The sequence below is a fragment of the Amyelois transitella genome, chromosome 18 (assembly GCF_032362555.1).
Source record: "Amyelois transitella isolate CPQ chromosome 18, ilAmyTran1.1, whole genome shotgun sequence".
NCBI lineage: Eukaryota > Metazoa > Arthropoda > Insecta > Lepidoptera > Pyralidae > Amyelois > Amyelois transitella.
In genome coordinates, this window is record NC_083521.1 from 421,416 (window position 1) to 442,905 (window position 21,490).

General features: G+C 38.2%; 2 protein-coding genes across 6 annotated transcripts in view; both read left to right on the forward strand.

The window, feature by feature from the left end:
- Positions 1-20,228, forward strand: part of LOC106138791 (high affinity copper uptake protein 1) — a 31,658-nt gene extending 11,430 nt beyond the window's left edge. For all 3 annotated transcript variants that reach the window (XM_060949093.1, XM_060949096.1, XM_060949095.1), the window contains exons 2-4: positions 14,797-14,908; positions 16,674-16,909; positions 17,535-20,228. In XM_060949093.1, the coding sequence (XP_060805076.1) occupies positions 14,797-14,908; positions 16,674-16,909; positions 17,535-17,736 (550 nt within the window). In that variant the 3' untranslated portion in view covers positions 17,737-20,228. The remainder of the gene's footprint in view (positions 1-14,796; positions 14,909-16,673; positions 16,910-17,534) is intronic.
- A 614-nt stretch (positions 20,229-20,842) lies between these two features.
- The window catches only part of LOC106135254 (serine/threonine-protein kinase D1), a 73,277-nt gene continuing 72,629 nt past the window's right edge, over positions 20,843-21,490 (forward strand). For all 3 annotated transcript variants that reach the window (XR_009657238.1, XM_060949091.1, XM_060949090.1), the window contains exon 1: positions 20,843-21,083. The gene's annotated coding sequence lies outside the window, so the exon portion shown is untranslated. The remainder of the gene's footprint in view (positions 21,084-21,490) is intronic.

The window sequence follows — 21,490 nt, forward strand, 5'->3', positions numbered from 1 at the left end:
CAGAAATCAAGCGTGCATTTGTATTTAAAACCTTTTCACAGATTCAAGTTGTGCAAAAAATAATTGATAGATCTGAAAAATAGGTACCTATTAAGGTTTTATACATGGATGGCTTACAAACATACATACTTACATACAATCAAGTCTATATCCTTGCGGGGTGGTCATAATAAAACTGAAAGGCCACGTTCAACTGATAGGCTTAATGATAAAATTGAGATTCAAATAGTGACAGATTGCTAGCCCATCACCTAAAAGAAGAATCCCAAGTTTATATCCTTAGTCGTCTTTTACAAAATCCACGTGAAAGTTCCCTTTTTATATTTAGTAGTTAATATTAAAATAAAATCCGCGCAATTACCGCGTTATCAGCAAATAAGAACCTACAAACGGAACAGCTGTCGAATTTCGCAACCACACCGCCCGCCTCGCGACATTGCGTAAGGCGGCCTTGCGGCGGTGACCGCTTTCCATCAGGTTGAGTAGGTACCGAAGGGCTAGTTAAAAACAAAAAAAAAAGATCAAGAAAAAAAAGGTTGATTGGATGTTGTAAATTAGAGAAAGCGTATAAAACGGAATAAAACTATACCTAATTTCCGCCATATTTTTTAATTTAAGGCCACGTTCAGCTGTTTGGCTTAATGATAGAATTGAGATTCAAATAGTGACAGGTTGCTAGCCCATCGACAAAAAAAAAGAAATTGTATTTATGTCATAGTAAATTTAATAGTTTTATTTATTTTATTTATCTTTCGTCTTAAATCGATTATTTGATACCGCAAAAACTACATTACAACATACATAAATATAATCGTCTATATCCCTTACGGGGTAGACAGAGCCATTATCTTGAAAATACTAGAAGGACACGTTCAGCTTTTTGGCTTAATGATAAAATTGAGATTCAAATATTGACAGGTTACTATCCCACCGCCTAAAAGAATAATCTCAAATCTTGAAGCCCTTGGTAACCTTTAACGACATCCATGGGAAAGAGATGGATGGTCATATTCTTTTTGTTTATTGGTACCGGGAACCACACGGCATACTTATCAATACTTGTTAAAATATTTACCACCAAACCGAATCGGGGCCTATTAGCAAGTTCTCGCTAAAGTCGTATGCGAGTGCGTGAAAAATTACCGTTTTTTTTTCGTTATCACTTTAAAAACATGTCGAGTTTTTACATTTTACATATTTTTGCACTCTAGACATTCTGACAATATAATTGTCTAAAGATTAAACATTTAATTATTAATTATAACATACATACATATGATCACGTATTTATCCCTTACGGGGTAGACAGAGCGAACAATTTCGAGGAGACTAGAAGGACACGTTCAGCTGTATGGCTTAATAATTGAATTGAGATTCAGGTTGCTAGCCCATCGTCTGAAAGAAGAATGCTAAGTTTATAAGTCTATCCCTTAGTCGCCTTTTACATTTACAGGAAAAAGGTGGAGAGGTCCTATTCCATAGTGTTAGAAACCAAACGGCAATAATAAGTATGTGATTCTGTTATTATTAATGTGCAATAATGGGTTTTTCCATAGATCTATCAACTTTTCATTCAAACAAATAAGCAACTAAGGTTATTTTTAATGAGATAATTTCTCTAAATAACGCTCCTCTAAATAATTCACCTAAACTTGTAAAACATTTTCAGTATAAACTTTATCTTACAGAATCCTTGTAATAAGATTACATAAAGATGTATCAGCTTCAACTCATCCACAAGCTATAAAGTTTCGTCAACTGCATCCAATGTTATCATAACTACGATTATCACCACACGCATAAACATAATCGAGATGAAATTAGGTAAATCGAGTAGTTTTGACAATCGACACCCTATTGACATAATACCACAGAGTATAAACATTTAGTGTTGCCATGCCTTCGTAGTAAACATTGACAGGAAGGAGTGTTTAGTTTACTAACGTTGCAGGCAATTTTGTTGACATCTCATCGTCAGTTTTAGACTTCCAATTGTTTTGGGAATCACACAGTGCCGAAATTAATAAACATTCAGGCGACTGAATGTGTAATTGCATAAGATCCAAAGGATAGTTATGGATTAGGAAGTACCTATCAGTAATAATATTATAAACCTTTAACCACTGAACCTATTTTGACTAAATTTGGTGCAGTGATAGAGTTGACCCTGAGGAATATAGGCTACTTTTAAATGCGAAAGAAGGTTTTTAAAATTGTGATGAAAGATGAGAGAGTGAACTTTAAGAGCGAACGAAGTCGCGGTCATTGTGTTGCCAGTTATCAACGATCACAGTAGGTCAATATACGTTCAATATATGTACTTGTAGGGCAGTGTTACCTGGGGTAAAAATCAGAATGTATTCATTACTTTTTACGCTTGTTTGCTATACAATGGGTGTTTCTCGTGTTGTGGTTGAACGTCACTAGTTTTGTTATGATAAGGTGCGGTTTTAGATAGTTTACGTCCATTGGTATCGTAAGGGGTGATAGTGATAGTTTTGTTGACATTTGGATATTAGGGAGTGGGCGGTTAATATTTATCTAAAACTCCATAAAGGAGCCAAAATAACATTGCCTTATTGGAAAGCATAAAATCTTTAAACCTATGAAAAGGATAAACCTTGATCAAATCGGAGACGTTCTAACAAGAGGCCTACCCCTCCGGGAAAGAGACGTGATTTATGTATGTAGGTATGTATGAAAAAGATTTACCTTGCTCGGTAATCGAAATAAAAGGCACAGAAAAAAGTTTTATTCAAGAAGTTAAGTAGCCTTAGTATTTAGTTCAAAGAAATTCTTTATTATGTTTTTTTGATAAGTTAATCGAAATATCAATTTTGGTTGCATTCTCAATCTCCTTTCAAGATCAATACTTATAAAAAAAATTAATGTAAACCATGTGAATTCGTCCACGATTTAGATTTAAGATAGCTATATTTGTAAATTGACGTCCGTTGCAATGTAGTTTGTTGCGCCTCTTCTTGTACGCTTTGGAAGCGAATAGATTAAAGTGACGTGACGTCAATAAGTGTAATACCCTGTATCCAATTTTGAATATAAATCTATTCTAATGCAATTCCTTCATTGATTATTGTCAAGTGAGTCATCATCAGTCAACTCATCTCCCTGATGAGGAATTGAGAATAGGAGACACGACCCTGAACTGAGCGCAACTCGCAATATCTGATGCTCGAGGTGGGGTCTCAGTTGCAGCGAGTTTTAATAAACAACAGCAGAAAGATGTATGTCTGTATTTGGGTGGACTAGAAGTGATCTCTTCATGGGATAAGTCCACCGTAGCAATACTTTTTTGTCTGTATTTTTATAGTTCGTTTTTAAGCAATAAAGTTATTACAAATACTATAACTGTAGCAATTGTTCAGGCTTGACCGCCTCAAAGGGAAGATCTTCCGCCAGGCTGGTGTGATGCCTGGGGAACCGCGCGACAGACGATGTTATGTCGGAGGTTGTATATATGGTCCAGTCCGTGAAATTTTTGCTTGCGCGATTTAGACATTTTGATGTTTTTGACTGATAGCGTCGCGTGATTTTGTTTTTGTGACTTGTGACGTAAAGATGTCGTCACATATTCAACTATTTTTCGATTAGAACCAGTCGTTCCTGGGATTAGCGCGTTCAAACAAACAAACAAACTCTTCAGCTTTATAATATTAGTGTAGATATAGTAAAATCGCTAACAGAGGCTCCTTTTAAGCCGGATGCGAGCCATTGTCTCAACCGCTGGCCATTTCTGCAGATTGCTCTATTACGATTGTTCGCGAAACGAGAAGTTTATACGTTGTTATGTTATCAGTGGTCGGGTTAAGATAGGTCACGTGGAGCGTTGATGGTCGAATGGGTAAGGTGGCCGGTTAAAATGCAAAAGGCACAGGTTCGGACACCCTAGCCATGTATCAATGACTATTTTCAAAGTTACTTAAATTAGTTTGAATACTAACCGATACCGGCTTTGTGTGGTTCCCGGCACCATTAGAAAAAAGAATAGGACCACTCCATCTCTTTCCCATGGATGTCGTAATAGACGACTAAAGGATATGCTTATAAACTTGGGATTCTTCTTTTAGGCGACAGGCTAGCAACCTGTCACTGAATCTCAATTCTATCATTAAGCCAAACAGCTGAACATGACCTATCAGTCTTTTTAGGACTGTTGGCTCTGTCTTCCCCGCAAGGGATATAAGTAATATATATTGAGGGCTTCAATGATGCCCAAAATAACTATTCCACGCGGACGAAGTCGCGGGCACAGCTAGTGATTTATAAAGATCTTTTAAGATTGTGCGACTTTGAATCACCTACACGTATAAAAAGCAGTACGTATGCAATGCAGTCACAGAAATCAAATAAGTTAATTAATTTCAATTTTAACTCTTATCGTTTGAACGCTTATGTGTGTGCCGTGTGGTTCCCGGCACCAAAAGAAAAATTAATAATACCACTATTCTTTTACAAAATGCACTAAAATTAAAAATAAATACTCACACTTATAACAAAATAAGTAGTTAGGAATTAAACTGGTAATATTTATGTATTTGTTGAGTCGAAAAAAAAATCGCGCAAATCATCATGAGCAATTGCAAGAATCATAGTATTATGAGCTCTTATACACTGGCAAAACCAGACTTTCCCTGAAAAAACCTCGTGTTGGTAACTCAAGGAAAATGGCGTAGATTCATCGTGATTGAATAAAATATGTAACGTTTGATTAATTAATTTTTCTCTCCGGTGTTTTTTTTGCTGTTGCCGTGTGGCACCAACTAAAAAAAAAGAGGACCACTCCATCTCGTTCCCATGGATGTCGTAAAAGGCGACTAAAGGCGATAGAATTAGGCGATGGATTAGCAACCTGACACTATTTGAATCTCCATTCTATCATTAAGCCAAACAGCTGAACATGTCCTTCTAGTCTTTTCAAGACTGTTGGCTCTGTCTGCCCCGCAAGGGATATAGACGTGATTATATGTATGTATGTATGTGTATTTTTTTTGAAGCTCGGGTGGCATTTCTTTAATTTTTTAGTAGGTACATACATTTCATATCATACATAGTCATGTCTTTATCCCTGACGGAGTAGACAGAGCCAACAGTCTCAAAAGACTGAAAGGCCACGTCAGATGTGTCGCTTAAAGATGGAATTGAGATTCAAAAGGCGATATGTTACTAGCCCGTCGCTTAAAAGAAGAATCCCAAGTTTATAAGCCTATCCTTAGTCGCTTTTTACGACACCTATTTGAAAGAGAGGGAGTGGTCCTATTCCAAAGTTCCGGGAACCACAAGAGTATCATCAACCATTTTTGAATTTTTGAAATACATTCATTATTGTATAATATTGAAAACTCAGTTCAGAAGCAAATTACTATTATTTTTTTTCAATAAAAGGAAGAGCTACGAGATTTGTCAACAACATACATTTGAAGTCGCGGGCACAGCTAGTAAATGTATAAAATAGCCTAGGTCACAAAAAGCAAGCATCGTCGTCGTCGATTTACGCAATAATTCCGATCAGTTCAATGCAATTACGTCATTGTGATGACTGTGATGAGTTAGACCCCAAAACTACTTAGTTTCCGGGGTTATGTAACAAATCTGTATTGTAAAATCATTAGATTCTAATTCTATTAATCTTGTTGACAAACGTCACTATTTGAATCTCAATTCTATCATTAAGCCAAACAGCTGAACAGTATTTTCAAGAGTGTTGGCTCTGTCTACCCCGCAAGAGATACAGACGTGATTATATTTATGTACTAGCTGTTGCCCGCGACTTCGTCCGCGTAAAGTTCGAGTTGAATCTTAATCATACAGTCAGATATAGACAGACAGACAAAAAATGTAAAAACAAAATTATCTATCCGTTTCAGTCAAAATATTAAATGCACCGACAAAATATTTTTACCGTTTTATTATAATTATGTAGTATTTTGATTTTCAGTTTTTTTAAATCAAATACTCAAACAACACAAAAAAAAACATCAATAAAAATTAACATCTTGTTTTTGTTGGGATTCGAACTTGGACCACCAACTTCACAGTCTCACGCGCTAACCACTGGACCATCGAAGCTGTTGCGGTGGTGTCTTATATTTATATGTTATAGGTATTATGCTGTCGTACAATGATAAATGACTTTGAATTTTAAGTTTCGTAACTTATTTGCAGGCAAACTCATGCCTTGAATTCATTCAAATGTCGATAACTTTTTTTTAGTGAACCGATTTTGATGAAACAAACTTTAAATGTTATGCTGAGTCAAAACAAAGCAATTGGTGAAAGTTTCAAGTAAATCGGTTCAGAACTTTCGGAGATAATCGTGATCATACATACAGACAGACAGACAAGAAATTCAAAAAAAATAGTTTTGCTTTCTATTATTCATTCTAAGTGTCCCTCTATCCATTTCAGTCAAAAATACTAAATGTACAGACAAAATATTTTTACTATTTTATTATATGTATAGATGTATGTTTACTACTAGGGGGGTACGTCCGAGTAAAACAATAAATCTCGTTGATGTAAGAATTTGGGGAATCCTCTCATAATAAAGCACCCTGGACCATATACGAAACCTTTGGATCTTGAATATAAAAATATCTGCAACCAAAAATAATAGGTAAAGGGAGGTAAGGCAAGTCGACTTGACGCGGTGTAGGTACCTCAAGGTAAACTGGTTACGGCACGCGGAGATGCTTACAGCAAACACGAAATACCTACTTACAGTATTGTATAATGTTAGTGTAAACAATTACGTTAATTCTTGAAACTTCGTTCGCGTGAATCTTAATTTAGCAGGCACATCGCTTATTATATGTAAATAAGAATAGCAAATGCAACCTTCCCATTTCCTATAACTTGCAAAGATCTTAATGGTACACAATTTTGATAATTCTGATCTTAAAGAGTATGTACATCCGCTTTCAACGAAAATTCCGTTTATTTCCTTTCCCGCGAGAATTTTGAAATAAATAGGTACTATCAATTTTTATCAAGCATTAAGAGAAATCCTACAATTCTCGACCATGACCATCCATGACCACATTTTGTAATCTAAATCTCTAGACCCACCGTTTTGGGTTGGGCATTCACATGTCAGTCAGTCAATCAGTTTCCTACAATTACGTCCATATTCCTTGCGAGGTAGACATAGCCAACAGTCTTAAAAAGACTGATAGGCCACGTTCGGCTGTTTGGCTTAATGATTCAAATAGTGACAGGTTGCTAGTCTGACGTCTAAAAGAAGAATCCCAGGTTTATAAGCCTATCCCTTGGTCGCCTTTTACGACATCCATGGTAAAGAGATGGAGTGGTCCTAATCTTTGTTTTTCTAATGGTGCCAGGAACCACACGGCACTCAGTTTCCCCTTTTATATAATTTACTTCTAAAACCAAAAGTCTCCCTTATATTATTTCACACTCAATACAACACATATGTAACAAGATTAATTGCATAATGTTATCAACAGAAATGCATTGTGCACGTAAAGTACCTACCTCACCTATTACGAGATCGCAAACCGCATTAGCCGACCGCCGAGAATTGGTACCGTTGTAATTGCATGCTCTATTACTTGTCATTATACATTGAGATCTGTAGTAAGATAGATAGATAATTAATTGTATGATTTGCTATTTACAATTACATATAGAATACAAATTAATTAGGATGTGAATTGCAGCAATACAAAAAGGTCACAACTCAACGAATTTATTGCTATAATATAGAGCAATACGCTGATTTTCAGTTATGACCTAGGTGCTAGTAATATGACCTAGTAAGCACGTAATAAAAAAATAAATATTAACAAACAAACAAAGACTCGTGTCGTGACTTAAAGTTTTAATTGTAAGTATATGTATGTGTGATAAATGTAACGGCTTTACAACCAAAAAGAGTATCCCATTAAAGTTTCCACCGGAAGGTTTGCTTTTATGTTCTTGTGCTGTTGTCCGCGACTTCGTTCGCCATAAAAGTTTACTGATAAACTCAATACAAAATCTGATCCCCTTTTTACTCCTTAGAGCTTCATCCACATTCATAACTCTCTTCATGCAAGCTCGTCAGTTTCGGGTACTCGTGACCTTTTGCTAGAACGTCTCCGATTTGATCAGAATGCATTGATAGCACAAAATAACTAGGTACCTAGATGCACATCTTGTTGCATCTAGCCAGATGGCGTGTTGCAACTGCGGCGAGGTCGAGTGAAAGCGTTCTTACACAACCATTTGATTCATTGACGGGGTATGCAAAGCCTGATTTTTCGTCATCAACCAAGGTCGAATAGATTTTAAGTTTTATCTCTTGTCGTCTTTACAGGGATCTGTAATAACTGTATGTGTTACTATGACTTAGTCTGGTTATAACATGACTAGCTGTGCCCGCGACTTCGTTCGCGTGGAATAGTTATTTTGCGCATCATTGAAGCCCTCAAGAGTGAATAATTTTCCCCGTTTTTTTCACATATTCCATTATTTCTTCACTCCTAACAGTTTCAGCGTGATGTCATATAGCTAAAGCCTTTCTCGATAAATGGTCTATTCAAAGCAAAATGAATTTTTTAATTCGAACCAGTAGTTCTTGGGATTAGCGCGTTCAAACAAACAAACAAACAGGGGTCATGGTTTTCATGCATACTTGCGGAGGTCAGACGGGAGTCGCTCTACTCTAAGACCGCAGGCCTCAGGTTAATATAAAGAGAGAAAATCCCAACTCTACTATAAATGCGAAAGCAAGTTTGCCGTGTGGTTCCCGGCACCAATAGAAAGAACTACTCCATCAATTTCCCATGGATGTCGTATAAGGCGTCTAAGATAGGCTTATAAACTGGAGATTCTTCTTTCATGGGCTAGCAACCTGCCACAATTTGAATCTCAATTCTATCATTAAGCCAAACAGCAGAACGTTGACTATCATTCATTTCAACACTGTTGGCTCTGTCTAACCAGCAAGGGATATAGACGTGATTATATGTATGTATGTTTGTATGTTACCTCTTTACAGTTATACCACTGAATCAATTTTACTTCGTGCCAATATAGTTCAGGCGTTTTAATGCTCCCTTTTTTTGGAAATCCTACAGGAACGGGTTAGTTTTAATTTAAGTTCATACATAGATACATATGGTCACGTCTATATCCCTTGTGGGGCAAACAGAGCCATCAGTCTTGAAAAGACTGATACGCCGCGCTCAGCTATTTGGCTTAATAGCACAATTGAGATTCAAATAGTGACAGGTTGCTAGCCCATCGCCTAAAAAAAGAATCCCAAGTTTGTAAGCCTATCCCTTAGTCGCCTTTAACGACATCCATAGGAAAGAGATGGAGTGGTCCTATTCTTTTTTGTAATGGTGCCGGGAACCACACGGCACTTAAAGTTCAACGCGGGCGAAAGATAGTGATCATATTAAATACAAAAGTTATCAAGACGAGAGTGAAGTTTCCGAGTTTTCCTCATATTGATGGTAGTTTGTAAGCATTGACGTCACGCCTATAACCTGTTGCTATTGTAGGTAATTCATATCCATTACACATCTAGCAAGCATGCCAGTTTATCAAAACAGATTATTTTGATATTATATCTCTAGCTGTTTGTATATACATACATACATATAATCACGTCTATATCCCTAGCGGGGTTGACAGAGCCGACTGTCTTAAAAAGCCTGATAGACTACGTTCAGCTATTTGGCTTAATGATAGAATGAGATCCAACAACTTGCTAGCCCATAGCCAAAAAGAAGAATCCCAAGATTATAAGCCTATCCCTTAATCGCCTTAGTATCCATGGGAAGAGATGGAGTGGTCCTATTCTTTTTACTATTGCTGCAGAGAACCACACGGCACAAATAGTTTATATTAAGTTCATTCGTATTTTTTAGCCTGTCTTGTATTCCACTGTTGGGAAATGACTCCCCTTTTCATCATCATCCACTGAGAAAGATTGGATGACTTCCCGCTTTATCCTCCGAGGGTTGCCCCTAGGTCTATGCCCTTCTTATGGGACCCTTTAAGTTGACAGCAGGGCCCATCTGTAGGAACATTTCTTAAGGTAGACAACATACCATTTCTTTACACTTCCCTGTCGTGGGCCTACTGGAAGAAATTTCTCTGGAAATAAGTTGTGCCCTTGTACTGAATTTTGTCTATATATATTTTAAGTTTTATTCTTATTTTCCTTAATGTACATAAATATATAAATAAATAAAAAATATGCCTTTATACAGTAGAGGTATACAGAGCCAAAAGTCTCGATATGACTCAAAGGCCACATTCAGCTGTATGACTTCATGATGGAGTTGAGATTTAAATAGTGACAGGTTGCTAGCCCATCGCCTACAAGGGGAGTCGCAGGTTTATAAACCTCAATTAATATGTAGGAAGTATAGTTACAAAGTTATTTATACCTACATAAGATAGAAGGAGGAAAGAGGAGAGAAATAATCAGTTTAAAATTACTATATTATTGAACATAAAAATTAATTAATTTTTGTGCCGTGTGGTTCCCGGCACCATTACAAAAGAATAGGACCACTCCATCTCTTTCCCACGGATGTCGTAAGAGCCGACTAAGGGATAGACTTGGGATTCCTCTTTAATGTAAATCCCTGCCAATCTAAGGTCTGCCGCGCCGATGGATGCATGGCTAGGGGCGAGCCTAGTCTCGAGCGTGCCACTTCCGCCATGGGGTTGGGCGACCCCCAGGTAATGGCTAGCCTTACCCTGGCATGCGGGGCTCTGCTGGGGCGGACAAAATTTTTCCCTAGCGTCTCGTGGGAATCGCATTATGAACCTTAAAAAGCATATAAATGGCGGCGATGGTGTCCGCACCCCATCACGTCTCGTTCCCGGCGGGAGCGGTATGCGGTCTGCTGAAAGCCGCTTTGCGACGATGAATGTAAGAGGAGGAATGAAGGATAAGATTGAGGAAGTATGCCAGATGATGGATGAAAGACGTTTGGATGTGTTGTGCGTGAATGAAACGAAGCGGAAAGGATGCGACGCGACGCAGCACGGCCCTTACACGGCGTATTGGTCTGGAATGTCCAGTACCAGCCGAGGCTGTCAAGGGGTCGGTCTAATTCTTTCTGCACGAATGGCTGAGTGCGTGAATGAGTATGAGTGTGTCAGCCCTCGTCTTCTATGGATTAGGCTGAAAGTTGGAATCACTCGGATCTTCGTTCTAGGTGTTTATGCACCTTGGGATGTGGGTTCGAGGGGTACAACATCAGCAAAAAGCGAAAACGAGGAGTTCTGGAATAGTGTAAGAGAAGTATTGAAAGTTACCAAGCCAAATGAGAAGATTATTATGTTAGGTGATTTTAATGGATGGGTGGGTGTAAAGCGTGATGGATATGAAAAGGTGCTTGGTGCGTTTGGTGACGAAAAGGTGAATGATAATGGAAGAAGTGTATTAGAAATTTGTCTAGAGTGGGATCTTTTTGTGTCGAACTCAATGTTTCAACATAAAGAGATCCACACCTACACAAGAGTGGAAGGTATTTTAAAAAGTATGATAGACTTTGTGATTGTAGATGAAAGATTGAAGAACAAAGTGCTGGATACCCGTGCATATCGCGGTGCTGGCATTGACTCGGACCATTTACTGGTGATATCCCGGATAAGGGGTATCTTCAATCGCTGGCGGCACAGGGTAAGGGAGCAAACCAGCGCTTTGGAAAGAGTAAAAGTAGAAAATTTGCAAGATATGGATATAGGTAAGAAGTATATTAATAGACTGAAGGATGAATTTGAAGATTTAGAGGAAATGAGCGATATTGAAGATGGATGGAAGGAATTTAAAGAAAGAATTGTGAAAGTAGCTGTTGAAGTGTGTGGTGTAAGTAGAAGAAGGAAAGGAAAAAATCACAAAAATGCGTGGATGAGTAAAGATGTGCAAGAACTTGTGCGATTAAAGAAGAAAGCATGGCTGGATTTGTTAGCAGCAAAAGCTAACTTAAGAATGCAAGAGGTTATAGATGAAGATGTGAATGAAGCACGTAAGGAATATAAGAAAATGAAAGATTTGGTTAAGAAAGCTGTGATTAGAAAGAAAGAAGAGTATAAAGAGGATTTTGATAAAAGGCTATCAGAAGACTTTCAGTCAAATCTGAAAGTATTCTGGAAATCCGTAAGGTCAGCCCGAGGAAATACTATAACCAGAGAGCTGACTAGGATCAGATGCCAGGATGGTAGCGTTGTGAAAGGAGAAGAATGTGTACTAAAGATATGGAAGGACTATTTTGAAAGTTTATTTGAAAAAAAGGAAGGAAATAAGAAAGATTTCTGCTATAGCGAAGAAAAAGAGAATGAGATGGAAGGCGAAATTGAAATGTTCGAAATTGTGGAAGCACTTAAGAGTATGAAAGCGGGAAAGGCTGCTGGGTGTGATAGAGTGTCGGTCGAGATGCTTAAAGCAGGAAAAGGCGTAGTAGCTAGTCAATTGTACTGCCTTTTCAATTTGTGTTGGAGAAGCGGCCGAGTACCAAAAGATTGGTGTAAGGCTGTTATCGTGCCACTTTACAAAGGAAAAGGGTCACAGCTGGACTGCAAAAATTATCGTGGTATAAGCCTGCTTAGCGTCGTCGGCAAATTGTATGCTAAGGTATTGATTAATAGAGTCAGGAATGAAACTGATGACAAAATATGGGATGCTCAAGCGGGATTTCGAAAGGGAATGGGATGTACTGATCAGGTCTTTTCCTTGCGGTGCATAGCCGAAAAGTTTTTGGCCAAGAGTCAAAAAGTCTATTGCACATTCGTAGATCTGGAAAAGGCCTATGACAGAGTTGAGAGGAATGAATTGTGGTCAGCACTTTCTATGCATGGGGTGAGCAGTCTCTTAATACGAGCACTGAAATCCTTATATGAGGATTCGAGTGCTTGTGTCAGGATAAACGGAGCGCACACTGAGTGGTTTAGGATTGAGAAAGGCGTTAGGCAAGGATGTGTTGCGTCACCGTGGCTGTTCAACCTATTTATGGATAGCTGTTTGACAGATTTGAAAGAGTCTAAAAGTGGATTAAGGATGAATGAGTTACTCGTCAAATGTCTGCTCTATGCCGACGATCAGGTTATACTGGCGTCATCAGCGGAGGAGTTACAGGAGATGGTAAACTGTATGCATGAAGCTTTAAAAGAGAAAGGAATGAAAGTGAACGTAAGTAAAACTAAAACACTGGTTTTTGAAATGGAGAAAGAAATGACAGCATGTAATATTTTGATTGGAGGAGAAAAAGTGGAGCAAGTGAAAGAGTTTGTATATCTAGGATCAAAGTTTACATCAGATGGCAAGTATGATAGTGATATTGAAAGTAGAGTGAACGCGGGGAACATGGTGAATGGAGCTTTGCATGCCTTTATGAGCAGTCAGAAACTATCCAAAAAGGCTCGACTGGCTGTGCACAGGGGCGTGTTGGTCCCGACATTAATGTATGGGAGTGAAAGTTGGGTATGGCAAAAGAAGCATGAAAGCAGAATAAATGCAGTGGAAATGAGAGCGTTAAGGAGTATGATGGGTGTGAAATTGAGTGACAGGATAAGGAACAGCGTGATAAGGGAATGTTGTGATGTGAAAGAAGATGTAGTTACAGGAATAGAAAAGGGTATGTTAAGATGGTTCGGTCATGTGGAGAGGATGAATGAAAGCAGGTTGACTAAGCAGATATACAAGGAGAGTGTGGAGGGAAAGGTCGGAGTGGGAAGACCTAGACGAACGTATCTTGATCAAATTAAGGACGTCCTGGTAAAGGGTCAGGTCAAAAGTACCCGAAACCGCCGAGCTTGTATGAAGAGAGTTATGAATGTGGACGAAGCGAAAGAAGTATGCAGAGATCGTGGCAAGTGGAAAGAGGTAGTCTCTGCCTACCCCTCCGGGAAAGAGGCGTGATTTTATGTATGTATGTATGTATAAAAATTAAGAATATTTAAAAATAAAAAAATATTTTGACATTCTTCCTAACTAAACAAAATCCATGGCAACCCTTACCGTATGGCGTACAAGAAGGTTGCCTGCACATACATTTAAATACACTCAGACAACATCTAACAGAAGAATAAGTAAAGGCAATTCTTGAAAATAAAAAAAAACACTTACTTATGATATAAACAATCGTATTATATATAGATACAGTGTCTCCGCTTCGACAATGGAGTAGTGAATAATGGCGTCACACGTGACCGTGTTGACAATCATCGCAAAAAATATGTTTTGTAGGTAAATGATTGCCGTGTGGTTTCCGGCGACATAATGTGATTTCTACTTTCGTTACGTATAGAACTAGTATCACTTTATTCATACATACATATATTATAATCACGTCTATATCCCTTGCGGGGTAAACAGAGTCTTAAAAAGACTGATAGGCCACGTTCAGTTTTTTGGCTTGATGATAGATTTAAAATAAAAATTGTGACAGGTGGCTAGCCCATCGCTGAAAGGAAGAATCCCAAGTTTGTAAGCTTATCCCTATCCTTATTGTCGCCTTTTACGACATCCATGGGAACGAGTAATATTTGTCCTTTTCTTCTTTTTTATTGGTGCCGGGAACCACAAGTCAGTTCAAGGACGCAGCTTCTTCGTGCAAGAAGCTTATTCTCTTTCTGGATTCGTGGCTTATCAGTCTTTAAAGAATGTTGGCTCTGTCTACTTCACCTGGGAAATAGACGCGACTATATGTATGTATGTACGAAGAAGCTCGTCATTTTAGGATACTCTTGACCTTGCCAGGGCGTCCCCAAAGACAAACGCTTCTGTGGTTCTCAAAGTTAACTTTTGTATTTCAGATCAGCAATGGAGCACATGAATCACGGCGCGGCGCACGGCATGGAACACGGCATGGACCGGCATCACCACCATGACGACGACGACGGCTGTGCGTCCTCACATGCCATGGTTGTAAGTAGTCTACCATGATTTGTGATTGGACGGCCTCTGTGGCGCAGCGGCAGTACCTACGCTTGTCTGCGACACCGGAGGTCCCGGGTCCGAATCCCGGCCAGGGCATGATGAGAAAAGAACTTTTTCTGATTGGCCCCAGGCCAAAAGACGTGATTATATGTATGTCATTCATTCATTCATTCATATCATCACGTCTATATCCCTTACGGGGTAGACAGAGCCAACAGTCCTGAAAAGACTGAATGGCCACGTTCAGCTATTTGGCTTGATGATAGAATTGTGATTCAAATAGTGACAGGTTGCTAGCCTGTCGCCTAAAAAAAGAATCCCAAGTTTATAAGCCTATCCCTTAGTCGCTTTTTACGACATCTATGGGAAAGAGATGGAGTGGTCCTATTCTTTTTTGTATTGGTGCCGGGAACCACACGGATGTATGTAGGTATGTAAAATAAAAATATCATAAAATGTAACTTTGTTATCGTTATCAGCGTGTGACCACAAGTTGTGGTTGTCGTGACTTTGTTTGGCAGTTTCCCACCAGCTATCCATTTCAACCAAAAAAGATAGCTGAACCTCAACAGGTTTTGGGAACCTTTACGGGATAGACAGAGTCAACGGCCTCTGTGGCGCAGCGGTAATACGCTTGTCTGTGACATCGGAGGTCCCGGTTTCGAATCCCGGCCAGGGCATGATCAGAAAATAACTTTTTCTGATTGACCTGGGTCTTGGATGTTTATCTATATTAAGTATTTATTATAAAATATAGTATCGTTGAGTTAGTATCTCGTAACACAAGTCTCAAAGAACTTACTTCGAGGCTAACTCAATCAGTGTAATTTGTCCCGTATATATTTATATTTAACGGTCACACGAATCAAAGGCCACGTTCCGCTGAAAGTGAGATTCAAATATATGCGATTGACTATACACACATAAACATCTACAGAATGTGTGTCTGTATGTCAACAGTGGTATTTGGCCGCTTCCTGCGCCTGCGACGGTCTATACATAACAATAAATATACCAAATCCGCTGATCACTTGAGGAATTTCAATCAAGTAGCTTAAACACAATATTGTAATCGTGGTTTGTTTACAAACACGTCTAATATCCCTTGCGGGGTAAACAGAGCCAACGGTCTTGAAAAGACTGAAAGACCACGTTCAGCTGTTTGGCTTAATAATGGAATTGAGATTCAAATAGTGACAGGTTGATAGACCATCGTCTACAAGATGTCGCTTTTTATGTTTTCGTACAGTTACATACATACATACATACATAAAATCACGCCTCTTTCCCGGAGGGGTAGGCAGAGACTACCTCTTTCCACTTGCCACGATCCCTGCATACTTCCTTTGCTTCATCCACGTACAGTTCTCTCGCCAAATCTCTTTTTTCTTCCTCCTGGCTTTAATCCAGTTTGAATCCTCACCTCTCTGGAGAAGAGCCCGGGGTATGCCTTTGACCATGGATCCTAGATTGGGTGAGTCAAGTATTTACACGAAGTGACTGCCATCTGTCATCCGCAACCTTTGTAGGTAAACCTAACCCGTATTGCATTCGTGGTTACACATCCAGTTGCCTGAATGTGCAGGTTTCCTCACGATAAAGAAAAAAAAGATATTTTGGCTTCATAGTGCGGTGGTAAATACAACTGGGTGTCATAGGTTCGAATTGTCTGTCTATCTGGGTCATCATTGTTCGCGAACGATTGGATATAATTCGATTTTTTTGTTTTAAAAATCAAATCTCCCAATTTCAGTTCCACACTGGTGTCTGTCAAGAAATTCTCTTCAAAGGGTGGATGACCACGACTGCCTTGGAACTCCTCGGCTCAGCTGTGGCGATCTTCCTCGCGGGAGTTCTCTACGAGGGTCTGAAGTACTACAGGGAAGCCCTGCATGCCAGGGCCACCACGGCCACTGCTGATTCCAGGGTTAACATTACCAAGAACGAGTGTGGACAGAATGGGAACTGCGGGGGAACTGCTGTTGTAAAGTAAGTTTCAATATACATACATATGGTCACGTCTATATCCCTCGCGGGGTAGACAGAGCCAACAGTCTTGAAAAGACTGAATGGCCACGTTCAGGTGACAGGTTGCTAGCCCCATTGTCTACAAGAAGAATACTAGTTTATAAACATGGCCTATCCCTTAGTTGCCTTATACGCTTTAATTGCTAAGAGGTTATCGAAACTACTTCCCGTAAAAATCATGAACATTTCTTTTTTCTACATAAACATCTATTATATGATATGAAAAACGGAAAGCAGGCAGTGAATCTTTCTAGAATCTATCATATTGACTCATCATCTCCTTAACGTTGTAGCGGGAGCGATGATTCGGCTCGACCGCCACCAAAGGGAAGATCTTCCGCCAGGCTAGGTGTGATGCCTGGGGAACCGCGGCTCCGACGATGTTGTGTCGGAGGTTGTATATATATCTCCAATCCGTGAAATCTTTGAAATCGCGTCTTAGATTCTTCGCTGCTATTGGTTGAGCGCGTTAATTTCTTCGCGATGATAGACAGTTGTTGTGAGATTGGATGTTGTGACGAGTGGCGTAGAGATGTCGCCACAACGTCATCCCATCAAAATATCCAATTAGAATTTTCTCTTCCAGATACTCCATGCTATCGAGCGGCCACATCATCCAGACTCTGCTTCACGTGGTCCAGTCCACCGCCTCCTACATCCTCATGCTGGTCTTCATGACTTACAACGTGTGGCTGTGCATAGCGCTGGTGCTCGGACTGGCCGTGGGCTACTTCTTCTTCGGCTGGAGGAAGAACACCGTGGTCGATGTCACTGAGCACTGCCAATGATCAAGGATCTGATGATGGATTTTCGACGTTTTGATATTGCGATTAGTTGTAATTTTATTTAGCATGTATCAATTAAAATCTACCGTTAGATACCTTCGATCATTCAGTATGATCATCGAAGCCTGATATAGTTGATCAGTTTTTTAATTTACATACATACATCTGGTCACGTCTTTATCCCTTGTGGGGAAGACAGAGCCAACAGTCTTGAAAAGACTGATATGCCATGTTCAGCTGTTTGGCTTAATGATAGAATTGAGATTCAAATAGTGACAGGTTGCTAGCCCATCGCCTAAAAAAAGAATCCCAAGTTTGTAAGCCTATCCCTTAGTAGCATTTTACGACATCCATGGGAAAGAGATGGAGTGGTCCTATTCTTTTTGTACTGGTGCCGGGAACCACACGGCACAATTTTTAATTTTAATGTCCGTCAAATGTAATTAATTTTATGTCCGTTATTATATTGTTTCCTACACAAACAAAAGAATTAGTTGTTTATAATTAACAATATGTATAAATGCAACTCTCCTAATGGGATAAAACTCGGAATATGTATAATTATTCAGATTTTTATATGTGATACTGAATTATACACTGACAAAGCAAGACCTAATTTATTTGATATAGGTAAATAAAATGCACTTAGTAAGGATTACTTAGTAGCCTCTGTGGCGCAGCGGTAGTACGCTTGTCTGTGACACCGGAGGTCCCGGGTTCGAATCCCGGCCATCATGAAAAATAACTTTTTCTGATTGGCATGGGTGTTTGGATGATTTTTATAAGTATAATATATATTATTAAATAAAGTATCGTTGAGTTGGTATTTCGTAACACGAATCTCGAATTTACTTCGAGGCTAACTCAACTTGGGTAATTTGTCTATATATTTTTTTATTTATACATTTGTTACTAGAATTACCTAAGAAATTGAAAATTGGTGTGCCGTCTAAATTCTTTAGGGTATAGACAGTCCCAAAAGTCACAAAATCCGGAGGCAAGGTGTACAATTATACATCTATTATAATATCAAACGTGACAAAAATGTGTTTTAAAAATAAATAAATGTAAAGCAACAAATTATTGTATAATATTATTATCACAACAATAAAAATGGAATGTTAATGTAATGTACAGACACTTGTGTAAATGCTGACGATATTACGTGCCTAGCTAGACCGTAATAAAACAGATAATTTTTTATCTATACAAACATACATACATCTATATCCCTTGCGGGGTAGACAGAGCCTATGGTCTTGAAAAGAATGATAGGCCACTTTCAGGTTTTTGGCTTGATGATAGAATTGAGATTCAAATAGTGACAGGTTGCTAGCCCATCGCCTAAAAGAAGAATACAAAGTTTATAAGCCTGGACCCACCCGGCACTAATAAAAAAATTGTTGTCAATGATTAAGATTTGAATTTTAGTGAGAACATGTCGATTTATCGAAATGCAGGTTTTTTAAAATACTTATTTATTATTTTTGTCTCACTTTGTCATAAGTATAATACATGCCCTTGTGTTTTATTTTTGTTAACTCTATTCTTTCTATTGGTTACATTTTAACTGACTTTGAAAAAGGAGGTTCTCAATTTGATAGTTTTTTGTTGCTCATTCTTTAGATTAGGTTTACTTAGATTATGATAAGTTAATAAGTATTTTATAGGTTAAAATTCACACATGTCTTGCCATTTTTTATTAAAGCAATCATTTTTATAATTAAACTGATACAGACATTTGCTGACTCAATTAGGAAATTTGATATTGTTGCAAAATATATCTACTTATAGTATTGCCTAATTTTGATATGTATTGTATGTTGTTTTAAGAGTTTGTTAAATTATATTACCTAAAACTATTAGATATTAAATGGAATATTGAAGCAATACCAGGGACCATTCTTCTTTTACTTATCGAATCAGTGTTGACATTCATACATTCATACTGTCACTTATATATCCCTTGCGGGGTAGACAGAGCCAACAGTCTTGAAAAGACTGATCGGCCACTTTCAGATATTTGGCTTAATGATAGAATTGAGATTCAAATAGTGACAGGTTGCTAGCCCATCGTCTAAAATAGAATCCCAAGTTTGTAAACCACATGGCACAGTCGACGAATCAGTGTTGAAGTTAAATAAATTTAGTAGGTATTGGATAAGCATTTATCACATGACGCAAGAAAGTTTATTTCTTTCTTTTTCTTTAAAGTTACCTATATGTCTCCACGTTTCCATTTATTCTTAACATTGAGAAGAATAGTCCCTGGTATATCCTCTTTAGGTGCTATGAAATTGCTCAAAAATTTACCTACACAATTTTTACAATGTTTTTTTATAAACAGATATGTATGAAAATTTACCGATGATACGTTATTCAATGCAAACTGTGTTTTATCTATGGTTATTAAATTTACTCCCGATATTGTGTGAATATAATATTTGTAAATATTTACTTCTTTATGACACAATACATTCCTGGTATGACAATTATATGTAGTTTTTTTATTTGAATATTCATTATCACACGTACATGTAATCAAGCCTTTGTCCCTTCCGGGGTAGACAGAGAAAGAGGCAGTAAGCTATAATATTCTAACTGCCACAATCACTGCATAATTTATTTACTATACCTATTCATATTTAATAATCATTTTTAAAAAAACAGCAGGTAAATAATTAGACATCTCATTCATACATACATACATACATACATAAAATCACGCCTCTTTCCCGGAGGGGTAGGCAGAGACTACCTCTTTCCACTTGCCACGATCTCTGCATACTTCTTTCGCTTCGTCCACATTCATAACTCTCTTCATACAAGCTCGGCGGTTTCGGGTACTTTTGACCTGACCCTTTACCATTACCTTTACATCTCATTCAATAAATAATTATTACACATTTTAAAAAAATATACATATTTTGATATTTTCTATTACGCGCTACAACAGAAGTCTTTGGTAAGTGACATCTAGTAGGGAGTAACTAAACTATTAAAGTGTTAAGTTATTAATAGTCTTATTTTGTGCTGTAAGACAGCGCTTTACGTAATAAAGGTCGTAGCAATTGTAGTAAGTACGTGGTAACACTGGAAATCTGTCATGTGCGCATGTCATGTCATGCGAAGTGAATGGAATGTCATGTCTCGTCCACCTGTCAAGTCAAGTGAAATGTGACGGTGGCTCATGTTTTGTCTTTTCTAATTTACTTGTTGATTTTCTTGAATTTTATGAAAAATAAGTGTGATATATTTTTGTCTGACTGGGCACGACTATGTTATAGTGTTGTGAGTGGTTAAAGAGCGGAGGATTCGTCTTCTCGCCGCGCAAAGCGCCTTCTGTTCAGGTAACGGTATTATTTATTTTTGACAACGTCGATGATTTTAAGCGGCTCCGCTACACAGAGGCCTCAATATTTAACGCAATTACTCAATATGAATGCCATCTTATGGTGCCTTACTAATATTTACGAAAGTTATGTCAATTTGTTTCAATTCCAATAAGATCCGTATTGGAGTGTGGAAGGCGTATTGCGAAGCGCAGTCGCCTATCGTGTCTATAATTGTTCTCAATCTCAGTGATAACAATTAAAATCCATTTACCTGTTAACCTAGATTGAAAGAATCGCCTTCAAAGATTTTTGTCATGAATGCTTTAATGAGATGTAGACGCCGCGGCAAAGTGCAATTCAGGCATGGCAGTCTAAAAAAACATAATCTACTATTGAAATGTTTAGCATCGTCAATGTTATCT